A 14,324-nucleotide genomic window follows, 5' to 3' on the forward strand; every position below is an offset into this window, starting at 1 on the left:
CCATCACTATGAACTAAAGTTATCTGGTAAGATTCAAGGAGCCACCAAGTGGCTTGTCTTCCATTTGACGTTATGTCAGAAGTCTACAGAAGCAGTGTGGATTATGGAGCTCTGGAATCTTCTTGTTAATTATTACCATTAGTATAGTTTTAAATAGGACAACAACGGTATCACGTATATGCATTAAAGCAGCGACTGTGCCCTGCCTCCACCCTCACTTCACTCTCGGCTAAGGTCTCCCTGATTCCTCTTTATCATCCTGCACTTGCCTCAAAAATCACCTTGTCTGGGCAGAGAAAACATCCTCATTCTTCCCTTCCCTTCAAGGTGGGGTTGAGTGACTCTGTGATCCTTTGATTCCCTGAACTTCTCCCCTGGGGATTCAGAGAGAGTGCAACCCTGCCAACACCTTGATTTCAGACTTCTCGTCTCCAGAACGGTAAGAAAATAAATTTCTGTAGTTTTAAGCCACCCAGTTTGGGGTCATTTATCACAGCAGCAACAGGAAACTAATACACTAGTATTCACACCATATTTTTGTAACTACTTATGGATTCTCCTCTACCAGCATGAATCCTGAGAATGAAGATTTTGTCTTATTTATCTTTGTACCTGCAACTATCTCACACAGTGCCTGGCACTTAAAGAGTGCTCAGCAATGCTTGTTGAATGAGAAAATACATGTGGTCCAGGAGGTGCACAGTAATGCCAGCACAGATTTCTTGCAGCTTCCCATCTGTAGCATGACATTGGCCTGGGCCAGGTAACCATGCCACAGATCCATCCCAAAATACCCATCTTCAACTACCCACTGCTAGCTCATGACTCCAGTAAGGTGAAGGCCTCAAATCAATGGCCTTGTGACTGACACAGCAACTGTGAACCTCTGCCTCACAGATCAAAATTCAAGGGATAACGTATGGACAGAGACAGGATAGGACATGTAGGCAGTGGAGGTGATGACAGACACAGAAGACCTTCCCCTCTGCCCCTCCACTGGCTTCAGAGTTTGGAATAATCATAATAATCATTAGAATCATCAGAATCTTCTGTTTGCTACATACTTCCAATGTCAGGCACTATGGTGAGTGCTTCACAAATTTTACTTTGTTCTCACATTAATCGTTAAGGCAGATATTTTTACTCTCTTTATACCAAATCTACTTACAGGGTAAAAGGCTATGGTGAACTGTGTGACAAGCATGTTTCTCGTGAATTTGACCTCAGAGGGCTTGGCACCAACTGCATGGCCCAACCCAGAGAGGCAGCTGTTTTCGTGACAGGAGCCAACCTCACTCCCAATTCCATCTGAGTTTCCTACACTTATTTCCCTTTTGCTTCATTTTTAAATGGATTTCATTTGGCTCCACAGAATGCATTTCTTTCAAAGTCCCCATGGGGCAGCGTAACATAATAGTTTTATTACCAAAGCAAAAGGTCTTTCCCCATCCCCACTCAGTTATGCCAACCCAGCTCCATTTTCTGGCCTCTTTACAATCATGGGATGATCTCTCAGAGTTGAGGTGGACACAGGCTTAACACCTAGGTTTCTGGTTTTCGTGGCTTTGAGCTGATAGTACTCCCTTCCAAGGTCAGGGTCATTTTGTCTACTTGGGCTGTCACAAAACTTCCTACTGTGTACAATTTCTAAATGCACCAAAGCATGTTGAGATGTTTACCAGGATGGACGAGAACTGGATCCCCAGCCCACTGCGGTAAACTGCAGAAGGAAAGCAGAACGCCAGAATCTCCCTCAGCATGAACTGTCTTCTAAGACCTTCTCCACAGGGCAGTGTGCTTGAAAAGTATAAAATGTAACGTATTTTCAACAGTTATACAAGAGTATTTTCATCTAAATTAATATTATCTCCTTCAAAACAAGCACCCTGGGTAGCAACGTATGTATTCAAACAATGCTGACATTGCACTAACATTTCTGGAACTCTTTTTCGGGCAACTGTCTTTACAGTCTGTGGTACTTTCTTTGAAAGTCTTCAGTCATAACAAATTTCATCCTTTGAGAATAGATGTGAACTTTGGAAAGAGAAGAAAATTGGTTGGAGCCATGTCTAATGAATAAAGTGGGTGATCAAATCTTGTTACATCGTTTTAGGTGAAAAATTAGGCATGACTATAAAATAATGTGACTGGTTTCCCTAGGCGACCCATAAACCGACTAGCTGAAAAATAATTCCCATAGAGGAGTTTCAAAATGCTTTGAGCATTAGATGCATCACTGGAATAAGTGTGTGGTTCCCAAAGTGGTGATTTTGCAGCGTACAATACTAATTTGGATATATAAGTTCAAATATGTTTGTAAAAAAAAAAAGAAATCTGATGTGCTTACACTCATGAAAATGAAGATGAAGAAGCTATTCTCCTGGAGAAATTTCTCCTCCTCCTTTTTTTTTTTTTTTTTTTGCGGTACGTGGGCCTCTCACTGCTGTGGCCTCTCCCGTCGCGGAGCACAGGCTCCGTATGCGCAGGCTCAGCGGCCATGGCTCACGGGCCCAGCCGCTCCGCGGCATGTGGGATCTTCCCGGACCGGGGCATGAACCCGTGTCTCCTGCATCGGCAGGCGGATTCTCAACCACTGCGCCACCAGGGAAGCCCTCTGCTCCTTTTTTTGACAGCCTGGTTGGCTTTGGACAAGGAGTGTGCTGAGAAAAATAGACTCATCTCCTGCAGAAAGTCTTCGTTGGACACACTACCTCCTCCCACACATAACCCCCACCTCAAGCTGGGGCAGACGTCCCGGCTCTGAGTGTCCACAGCCATCTCTTTTCCCTCAGGTATTAGCACTTATAAAACTTAGTGGTGATTGTCTGTTTTTGTATCAATTTACCTCCTTCAACTAGAGGCTCCTTGAGAATAAGGACATTATTTTGATCCTGTATCTCTAATGCTCAGACAATGTGCACAGAACCACAGGACACTAATCCCTGTTCTGGAGGCGGACCCTTTGCCTTTGCTTCTCACGTTCCCAGGGCTTCACCTGCCAAATATAATTTCTTCTGCCTGGCAAGCAAAACTGGACATTCAGTCTGTGTAAAATCCACCCATACAAATTTATAGAGGCCTAAGGTAGAGTTAGTGGTTGCTTAGGGCTGAAGGTGTAGGGGAGCAAGAAGGATTGACTGTTAATGCACAGGGCTTCTTTTAGGGTGATGGAAATATTTTAAAATCAGATTGTGGTGATGGTTGCATAACTCCATAAATACACTAAAAAATACTGAGTTGTACACTTTAAATGGATAAATTGTGTGGTGTGTGAATTATATCTCAATAAAGTAGTTTTATTTTAAAAGTCCTCCACAATGAGAATGATTGTTGCCTAGGTTCCTTTCTAAGCCTGTAGTTGGAATAAATGATAGTTAAAGTCTTTTCAAAAAATCTAGGTACCAATATAAAATTAGGTCTCTATGTTCCCTCTGTAACTCTGTCACTTGGAAATGACTGAGTGGTTTTCACTAAATTTGGAAAGCATGTTTATGATAATGAGGACTGTGGGGCATTCCCCAAGATTAATACTCCCTTTCATTTAGGCTGACACCCCCAATATTTAGCCTAACACATAGTACCCAAAATAACATCAATATAGGCATACCTCAGAGATATTGCAGGTTCAGTTCCAGACAACTTCAATAAAGTGAATATCACAATAAAGCAAGTCATACGAATTTTTTGGCTTCTCAGTGCATATAAAGTTATGTTTATATTATTCTGTAGCCTGTTTAGTGTGCAATAGCATCATGTCTAAAACAATTGTATATACCTTAATTTTAAAATATTTTATTGGTAAAAAAATGTTAAGCATCATCTGAGCCTTCAGTTGAGTTATCATCTTTTTGCATTAGCAACTTCAAAGATCATTGATTACATAACAAATATAATAATGATGAAAAAGTTGGAAATATTGTGAGACTTACCAAAACTTGACCCAAAGACACAAAATTTGACACGAAATGAACAAATGTTGCTGGAAAAAAACTTGTCACAGAGTTGCCACAAATCTTCAATTTGCAAAAAATACAGTATCCATGAAGTGCAATAAAGCAAAGTGCAATAAAATGAGGTATACCTGTATTTCCCAGCCTCCCTTGCTGCTTGAGGAGGACTTAGCCTAAGTTTCAGCCAATGGAACAGGAGTGAAATCGATTACATGCAGCCTCTGAGAAAGGTGTGCCTTCCTCCTTTCTTTCTCCCCTTCCTGTTGGCTGGAATGGCCATATGGTGGTAGGCAGCCACTTTGGACTATGCAGATAAGGGCAATTCACTGGGGAAGGCTGAGTAACAAAAGAAAAGAAACACACATCCTCTGACACAGTGGAGCCACCACCCCAGCCCTGGACTGCCCACACCCAGTCTATTACAGAAAGGGTAATACTCTTGAACCTATTACTATGAACTTTTATTTTAAGTAACTTATTTTAGAACCCTGCCATAGCAGCCAAAACCTACGTTTTAACTAATGATAAAATTTGGTGTTCTGTACCAAAACAGAATCTAAAATATGCAGCATTGGCATACTTTTTATGGCCATGGCAAAATTTTTACCACCACTACCCTGGAAGGCAGACCATGGGCCAACCAAATCTGTAGCTCTAGGCAAATGTTTAGGAGAATTCAGAACAGGAGTGTTTGTTGGCTGCTTCTTGCCACAATACAGAGAGGAGCTCAGGCAAGGACTAGGCATCCTTCAAGCAGAAATGGAGGTTACGGTTCTGCTAAGGAAAGTTTTCTTTGTGGCTTGTACACCATGTTGCCCAAGTCCAGTAATTTGTACACTGCAGAGTTGAGATGAAGACCATTTGTGTACCTACGCTAAAGCAGCTACCCATGAAGCAGCAGGTGTAGCAGAAAAGGCTTAAATCTTTCCTGGGATTCTCTGCCACACAGTGGGAACTAGCCTACCAGCAAATAACCCATTAAGGATACTGTCTTCTTACCCAGCCTAGCTTTTCCTACTGTCTTAAAGTGACCATTAGTGACAGAGAAATCAGAGGAGGGACGAAGCATAGAGGCCAAAAAATAAAAGCTAATGTTTTCAGGCTTCAAAACTCTATCTAGGTGAGAACTTTCACTGTGGTTATCAGTGTTGGAGAAACAAAGGACTTTTAGGAAAGATAAATGGGGCCTTAAAGGAATGGGTAGGGGATATTATAATTTTGTGATAATGTCTGTTTAGGTGTGGTGCTGAGTCAATTTTCCTTAGTTTCCAGAAACTCTCTCCCAGGGATGGGATTTATGACAACTGAGGAGGCTCTGCTTTTAGGCAGAGAAAGGGGTTCAGAAAAATGCCTATTCTCAAAGGCCTTCAGTTTGAAATAGTTTTTATGCCACAGTGATGTATTCTGGACCCCTTCAGACTTCAGAAAAGCTTTCAGAAGTACGATTTGAGTGGGCTACACCTCTAAGAAAGTTAAGCAGGCAAGTTTCTATGATCCATTCATTCTCCCTTAAACTTCCTTGAACTTGACACAGACATACCCAGTCATTCTGTGGCCATTGGAGCTGTGGTTAAAGTGGGGAATCACCTTTTAAAAATGACTACTGAAGCACTGACGTATATACACTACCAAATGTAAAGGGGATGGCTAGTGGGAAGCAGCTGCATAGTACAGGGAGATCAGCTTGGTGATTTGTGACCCCCTGGAGGGACGGGATAGGGAGGGTGGGAGGGAGACGCAAGAGGGAGGGGATATGGGGATATATGTGTGCATATAGCTGATTCATTTTGTTATACAGCAGAAACGAACACGACATTGTAAAGCATTTATACTCCAATAAAGATGTGAAAACACACACACACACACACAAATTAAAAAATAAAAAAAATTTTTTAAATGGCTCCTGAGTGTGCCAAGTAATCGAGCACCTACCTTCAGAGAATTTGGAGAAGACTTTTCTTACCTGGTGTCCTCAAACGGGATGGACCACAAATGGGGTAGCCCTAGGGGTGGGGGGGATGTTTGGAAAGGGTGAAAAGGGGCTGCCTTTGCCTCAGGGTTTTATTGCTCTTTTAACTTCAACTGTTGGAAGTCTCCCTTCCCAATGCTTATCCCAATCACCACTCAGATGAGTCCCTGAGGCACAAGATAGAAAAGGTGAATGAAGCCCTGAATAAATACAGTGAGGAATGCCAATCAGGTCAGGCCAATGAGTCTGAAACACTTTAAACACTATGTTTTTGTACTGGAAACAATTTCTTCCCTTTTTCCTCTTCATGAGTGCCCCAAAGTGTTTCTAAAAAGAAGAAATGTGACAGGTAGGTGGTGGTACAGAAAGACTTGGTTGACTTGTCCAACCTGCTAGAAATGGTGGAGTTGGAATCAGGACTCTGGTCTTCTGATATTTTATCCAGTTGATCTTTTCCATAAATAGGTATATCCCAAAGCAAGCAGTTTCAGGGATTGTTATATCTTACTTAAAAGCTTGAGAAAACTGGATTCGGCAATGATAAGTAGGACTTTCAGAGCTTTTAATATACAAAAGAGTCATGTGAGATTGCCAGAGGGCCCCAGAATGATATTGGGAAATATCAATTTCTACCACCCCAGGGTTGATATGACTATCCATACATTATAAAAATCTTCCCAGGGTTAAGCTTGGCCTCTTCCTTTTAAACTGTTGTTAGTGGCATACAGGGAGGGTGAGATCCTGCTTTCCTATAGATTATACCATACGGCTTATTTTGGCAACTGATACATGAATTTGTTTTTGCCTGCTGTCGAGTGTGAATGATTCTGCCCAAGGAGTACTTTCTTCCCAGGTCACACTACCTGGTAGGATTTGGGGATAAGGATTTGGGGGTAGGATTTGGGGTAACTTTCCTCCTGAGTCACCACATGGTAGGATCTGGGGGTAAGGATTTGATTCTGAATAAATATTAGTCTCTTATACTGAACTCTAATATGCTTACAAACACCTACCTGTGTTGCTAAAGAGTGAGCTGAAATGGTCACTACATTGTGTGAGTCCCATGGGCTTAATCAGCGGGGTGAGTAGCCATCCTGGGGCCAAACCAACCAGTGTGAGGACCACAAACACTGGCGGGGAGCTCAAGATGAACTCGCAGTTAATCTGCATGGTCTCCTGGGATAAAGCAGAGAACAAGACAAGCCCAGGCTTCATCCACTTGAGACCTACAGTCAAGAAGGTTTGTGTTGGAGGCCAGGTGGGTTACAGACAAGCAACCCAACAAACCACTATAAGATGCAGTCAGCGCTATTATGGAGGTGAGCAAGGCAGGCTACGAGAGCAGAAAAGTGGTGCACCTGATTCAGGGATTGGGAGCAGAGAAGTGCCAACTAAACCCAGACCTGAAGGTGAAGGGACGAGAAGAACGCTCCAGGTGGAACCAGATGTGAGAGAGTAGAGCATGTTGAAGAAGCAGGTTGAAGAGGCTGGTTGGAGACAGCCCCATCCTCCAACTCTGTTGTTTCACACTCTACAGGAAGCAACCACACTAAAAACACCTCATATTTTAGTTTTATATTTTACAAGATACTTCCACACATATTGCTTTATTTTCTCACTACAGCAAACATTTCAGGGGTCCTTGGCCCACAGTCACAGAGTCAGGAAAAGAGACTGGGAATTGCCCCCTCTGTTCCTGGAATGCAAGAGATGTTAAACAGTAGCAAACACAGACACGCCAGGACTGTGTTCCAAATACTAGATTCCCGCAGGGAGTGGCTGAGGACACTGTCAGTCTGGGTAAAGATTTTTCTTTTTAAACATCTTTATTGGGGTATAATTGCTTTACATTGTTGTGTTAGTTTCTGCTTTATAACAAAGTGAATCAGCTGAATCAGTTATATGTATACATATATCCCCATATCCCCTCCCTCTTGTGTCTCCCTCCCACCCTCCCTATCCCACCCCTCTAGGTGGTCACAAAGCACCAAGCTGACCTCCCTGTGCTATGCGGCTGCTTCCCACTTGCTATCTATTTTACATTTGGTAGTGTATATGTCCAAATGTAATGTCCATGCCATTCTCTCACTTTGTCCCAGCTTACCCTTCCCCCTCTCCAGTCTGGGTAAAGTTTTAAGCAGTAAATGAGCATTTGGAAGGTATCCCAAATTCCCTCCTTTTTCGCTTGGGCTAATATAAGTTTTTGTTACTTGTACCCAATTGGATTCTGACTAACAAGGTATCCCTCTATTTTGGTTGGGGCCATTGAGGGTAAGAGGAAGGTAGGGGACAACACCGAGATCTATGAGGTGTGGGCATTAATATGTGCCTCAGGCTGGGTATAATTACCTTAGTGTCCCCATATTAGCAGAACATTGATAACAGAAAGTCCTGCCCTCAGGCTCATCCTGAGGTTTCCCTACAAGTGTCATTCAAACAGTTTCCAGGTGAAAAGGGGCTGCCAGGCACTTTTAAATATGTTGTTTCATTTAATCCTCAAAAGAGCCTCACTGCGTATGTATTATCATTTCCAGTCTTCACAGACAAGGGGGAAAAAGGATCAGAAATTGAATAACTTGCCCAAGAGAACTGTCCCCAACTCCTATGATTTTTATTCTTTCTGCCTAGAATTCCTCCCCCAACAAATCTACCTTAGAAACTCCAACTTGGGCTTCCCTGATGGCGCAGTGGTTGAGAGTCCGCCTGCCGATGCAGGGGACGCAGGTTCGTGCCCCGGTCTGGGAAGATCCCACATGCCGCGGAGCGACTAGGCCCGTGAGCCATGGCCGCTGAGCCTGTGCGTCTGGAGCCTGTGCTCCGTAATGGAAGAGGCCACAACAGTGAGAGGCCCGCTTACCACAAAACAAACAAACAAACAAACAAAAACTCCAACTCATCCTGTAGGTCTCAATCCCGCTACCACCCCTCTGTGAAAACATTTTCGCTTCCCCTTCCGCTCCCAAGTACAGCCTGCCATGCTCTTGCCCCTTCAGCATCTGGCACATAACTCCCTTACGACACCTAACACACTGTGCTGTCTGCTTATTCCTGTCTACCTCCCCTTCTAGACCATGTATTTACTGAGGGCAGGAATGTATTATATCCCAAGTACTAAGCACAATGACTGATAAGAAGTAAGCACATAATAAATGTTTAATGAAAATAAATGTATGGGTCATAAACTATATGCTGGCTGTAAGTGCTGGAATATACTTGAAGTATTTTCCATATACTTCATAATTCATAATTCAGGGCAACAGAACAAGGAGTCATTGAGTGCTGCATTGCCTTAGGTACGAGGGAGTGTCACATGTAAACTGACAATTTCATCTATTCTAGAGGAATCTATGGGGAAAGGTCAGTTAAGGGAGAAGAGGGGCAGACAGGGGCTGCTGGGAAAGGCTTTCTAAAGATGCTATCTGGACTGCATCAGAAGAGAAAGAGCAGCATATTTAAATCCCTGGTGAGGGATGAGGGGGAGAGAGAATAAAATCAGAGAACAGTGAGTTGAGGATGGAAACCTAGGGAATAGCTAGGATGTGGGTAGAGTAAGTAGTCCATGAAGGAACTCTCAAAAAGTGTGAGTAGAATCAGGAGACAGAGATCAAGGCAAGGGAATGAGAATTTTTAAAGAGTACAAAGTCAGCAGTGTCAAATGCAACAGGCAGGTCAAATAAGATAAGGCCTAAACAGTGTGCAATGGATTTAGCAACCGGAAAGTCATCAGTAACTTTGGCAAGAGCAACGTCAGTGGAGTGGTGGAAGAAACAGAAGCCAGACTGCAGTGAGGTGATGAGTGAACAGGAGTTAAGAAATCTGTGATGGTGAATGCAGACCACCTTTACAAAGACTGCCTAAAAGGGGCAGTGGGGCGGGGGTAACAGGGTAGAAGCAAAAGGGCGAAGAGCTTTTAAGAACATATATTCTTAGTCTTAACATTCTTTTCTTCCACCCCACGCTACTCTCAAATGGACAGTTTTCCAGTTGGACCCCTTAAATTCCCACTATGCCGTAAGCCCCTTAAGGACAAGTCTTGCTTCTAAATCATCTTTTTATTCCACGCATTTCTCTGACATAGTATAGGCTCAGTATTTGCTGAAGAAATGCAAGTTCAACACAGGTGATAACAGGGAAATGAACAAGAGCTGTACTGGGATACAGGTCTTGTTCATTCTTCGTTCTTCTTTCAAGGGAATGTGAGGTTGTCTGAAAACTCAGGAGCATAAAGAAAACAAATCCAGACAATCTTCTCTCACGGATGCTTATAAATGTTTGACCCAGAGAGGCAGATGTAGTTTGTTCCCAGTTTAGATTTGAGAGACAGCTGGAAAATACATCTTTAGACTCAAGGGTTTCTTCATTCCCAGAAACTGTTCGAGTCCTTGGAACTAGCAGGTCTATACTAGATTCTCAGTGCTGCCATTAGAGTTCCTGTTGAACCTGCCTAAGCTTCAGTTTTCTCATTGGCATCTTGAAGATGCCCATAATAGCATCTACCTCATAAGGCTACAGGAGGATAAATGAGATACTGCAGGGAAGTGCTTTTCACAGGGCTTGGCAAAATGGCACTCAATATGTTAAGATAAATAAAGTACTGCTAAAATGGATAAAAATATTACTAAATATTACTGAGTTACAGAAGAGGTGAGTGTTAAGTCAAATCTTATGTTAAATACAGAAAGGAAAAAGAAAACTTAAAAAAAACTCGTTAGAAAACTTTTTTATAAGAGTAAACAATCAAACCAATTTACCTACTTTATAAAGCCGCATTTTCGCAAACGTACCAGGTTAACTGAAAAGTCTACTTCAACGTTTCACCTGAGTGGACCTGCCCCAATTACTCATTTAACGTTCCTTAGCTGTGGTGGCAGAACCAAGGTATTGCGTTAATTTCCTGGTCTGCCACGACTGCTTACACAAGAGCGCCCTTGGGTAGGTGCTTTCTGTTCTAATGGAATTTCAGCTCCAGCCCCTTCGGTGGAACAGATCCAGAAGCAACACTGAGTAAAGACTAGCCTTTTCAAAAGTCTGCCCCCCCAGCAACCAGGCCGCGCCAGGGCAGAGGCAGAAGCTCCGTCACAGCAAATTTAGGGGACGGGGAAAGAGAAGCTCCGTCCCAGCAAACTTAGGGGACGGGGAAAGGGACTTTGCGACCGCCTCATCAAAACTGAGCGCTTGACCACCAGCGGGCGGATGCCCAAAGCCTTGAGCTCGCAGCCAGCGGGAAGCGCCACTCCCGGACCAGAATAGCAGGCAACCCGGCGGGATGCAAGGGGATTCTAAGCAAGGCGGCGGCCTCTAACCTTTCCCTGTTAAGGCGACTGCACTTTGCTCGGTAACTGGATCTTCACCGGCAGAAAAGGTTAACGTAAAGGTCAGAGGCCTGGACGGCGGCGGCGGGGGAGGGGGGGGAGGAGAGAGAAGGGAGGCGCAGGAGGCGGAAGGGCGGGCCTCCCAAGGTCAAGCCCTGCTCCTCGCCTCGCGCCTCCCCGCCCGCTGGGGGGGGCGACGAGGGTTGGGAGGAGCTGGCAGAAGAGCAGCTCTGCGGCGCCCGTGGGCACTGTCCGGCCCTGGGCCACCTCCGCCCGGCCCGCTAGGCCAGGAAGAGCGAGTGCAGAGAAGCGTGGGGGTGGAGACTGAAGAGGCGCGCGCGGAAGTGGCCCCGCATGAGTGAAGCAGAAGGCGGGCGGGCGACAGGGGCGACCGAAGAGCGAGCGCGTGCCTTACCCCGTTGGCGGCGGCGATGCGGACGATGAGCTGGATGGCCTCCTTCATGTAGAACCTGCCGTCCCCGCCCACCACCAGGGTGGCCTCCTGCCGCTGCGCCGTCTCCACGGTGGAGATGATACTCTGGATGAAATTCTCGGCATAGTTGGCGCTGCTCTGAAACACCTTCACCCGCTTCCGCAGCCCGCTTGTGCCCGGCTTCTGGTCTTGGTACGCCTTGGTCTTAACGGTCACGATCTTCACCATGGTGGACACTAGCTTCCTGGGGCCGGAGCGGACTCTGCTAAGCGAGGGGCGACCGAAGCTGTGGCTGCAGCTGCTGTGTGGTGAGGCCGCGGATGGGTCGAGGCAATGCAGGCTCTCTCAGCGGTTCTCGTCCCTCCTCCTTAAAGGGACAGTGGACAGGGCCCTCCCTTCGCGGCCAGCCCACCTCCTTGCAGGTCCGAGAGGGAGGGGAATGGGGAGCGCCCACCCCTAGGCCTCCAGTGAGATGGGTGGAGCCTCTCTGATTTACTCTGCCCTCGTAAACCCATCCGCTGTAAAATGAAATCCGCAACTCCTCCCATAAGTGGAAGAGCAGAGCTTGCGGTAGGGACCGGGTCACAGGGCAAGGACTTGAGGCAGAGTGGGAAAAATAGAGTAGGGACAGCCGTACTTAGGAGACTTGGGAAGGTTCCAGTTTAGGATTTTTCCGCTTTATGATGGTGTGAAAGCAATAAGCATTCAGTAGAAGCCGTACTTCTAATTTTGATTTTTGATCTTTTCCCAGGCTAGCAATATGCAGTAGGTACTCTGTATACTGGAGATGCTGAGCTGTGACAGCAAACCCAGCCCCAGCTCCCAGTCAGCCACTTGATCAGGAGGGTAAACAACCAGTACACGTGGAACCACTCTGTATCCATACAACCATTCTGTTTTTCACTTTCAGTACAGTATTCAATAAATTCCATGAGACATTCAACACTTAATTATAAAATAAGCTTTGTGTTAGACGAATTTGCCCAACTGCAGGGTAAAGTAGTACTCTTTTAGGTAAGCTAAGCTGAGCTACAGTGTTTGCTAGGTTAGGTGTATTAAATGCGTTTTCCCCTTATGATAGTTTCACCGAACAGTGGGTTTATCAGGAGGTAACCCTAAGTGGAAGAAGATCTGTACAACATTTCCTGTGGTTAAGCTGGAGTTTCATGTGTAAATAAGTTTCTGGAAACTCGTTCTGAGGGATGGAAGTGTCAGCCTTTGCTAGATTTTGACTCATTTTTTCTGTTCTCTAAATATTAGGGTATTTGTGTCTAATTCAAAGGTCTAATTCAACCTACTACTTTCCACCTGTTTACTGAGGGGCCACACTTTACTTCATTTGGTTAGGGTGGGTGTACAAATAGGTAAGATTTATTGAATATAATGTTTATTGAGTATAATGCTTCTAAAGTACAGGTTTTATTTTTTCCCCTATTTCATGCTCACAGAACTGAGATTCAGAAAATAAAATGACTAGTCAAGGCCACAGAGATAAGTATATGCAGGAGGCCAACTCAGGTGGATGTGGCTCCCAAGCCAGGGCTCTTACCATGATTTGCCTGCATGTCACCAGGTTTGAGAACTAGGACATGTATGGGGAAGCCTTGATAGACGTATGTACAAATACATGGTAAGGCTGAGTGTTACTACTACCAGTTATTCATGTAGTACAAAATTGGTGAAGAGATCAAAAAGAACTGAGGTGGCCACAAAGGGCTGGAGGATACAGAGTCAATGAAAGAGGCTCGATTGTTAAGTAGGAATCTTCTGTCTTTTAGGTTCAGCATCTCCCTTGATATAGTGAGAGTGGTTGTCTCCTCTGCTTGAGAAATGTGTCTTTTACAAGATGTGTTAACCAGGGAAAGCTAGTTAATATCTGTGGGCATATGTTTCTTTACTATAAAATGGACACAAAACCTATCTTAGAGAATTTCTGCAAGAATTAATGGGGCCTTGTATGTCCCTAGTTCTCAATCATGCATACACAGTAGACTGACCTGAGACCCTTTAGAAACTAGCCATGTTCTGATCCAAACAGATTCAATCATAATCAGCTGATGTAAGTAAAGCAGCATGATGCTTATAGAGTAGTATCATCTTGTGAATTAAGTAGTATAATCAAACTCATTTTATAGACTAGAGGATTGAGAATAGAATGGTGAATGTAATCAAGGTTACCTGACTCCACAAAATGAAAATATAGCATAGAATCACTGAGTCTTAGAAATACAAACCTCTCAGAGTTGTATGGATTAAATGACATACTGAATATATAGCTCCTCGCACAGTACTGATAGCTACTCAGTAAATGGTAACTCATTATTTTAAAGTGGTGGGCTCAACTTCAGATCTCATGCTCTTTCTCTATTCTTCCCTATCTTTGGAACTAGGATGGGGCTTTTCACTTAAGAGGACTTGTTCCATACTTCTGTCACCTCAGAAGCTGTAACAATTAGCTTTAGCTATATAACAAACCACTCAGACTTAGACAATCACCATTTATTGTTATTGCCCATGATTTTATGAGTTAACTGGGTGGTTCTGTGGATCTTGACTGGGCTCCTGTAGATGGTGGTCCCCACGATCCTCTCCTCCTGGTAATCATGCCTTTATGTAATCCCCTTATATTATTTTTCTTGCTGTGTAACACATTACCACAG

At 44.3% G+C, this 14,324-nt stretch overlaps 1 protein-coding gene across 1 annotated transcript in view; it reads right to left on the reverse strand.

The window, feature by feature from the left end:
- The window catches only part of PGM1 (phosphoglucomutase 1), a 57,670-nt gene extending 45,512 nt beyond the window's left edge, over positions 1-12,158 (reverse strand). The window contains exon 1 of the mRNA XM_059045166.2: positions 11,647-12,158. Within this exon, the coding sequence (XP_058901149.1) occupies positions 11,647-11,892 (246 nt within the window). The 5' untranslated portion in view covers positions 11,893-12,158. The remainder of the gene's footprint in view (positions 1-11,646) is intronic.
- Positions 12,159-14,324: the final 2,166 nt, after the last annotated feature.

This window comes from Kogia breviceps, chromosome 1, assembly GCF_026419965.1.
Source record: "Kogia breviceps isolate mKogBre1 chromosome 1, mKogBre1 haplotype 1, whole genome shotgun sequence".
Classification (NCBI taxonomy): domain Eukaryota; kingdom Metazoa; phylum Chordata; class Mammalia; order Artiodactyla; family Physeteridae; genus Kogia; species Kogia breviceps.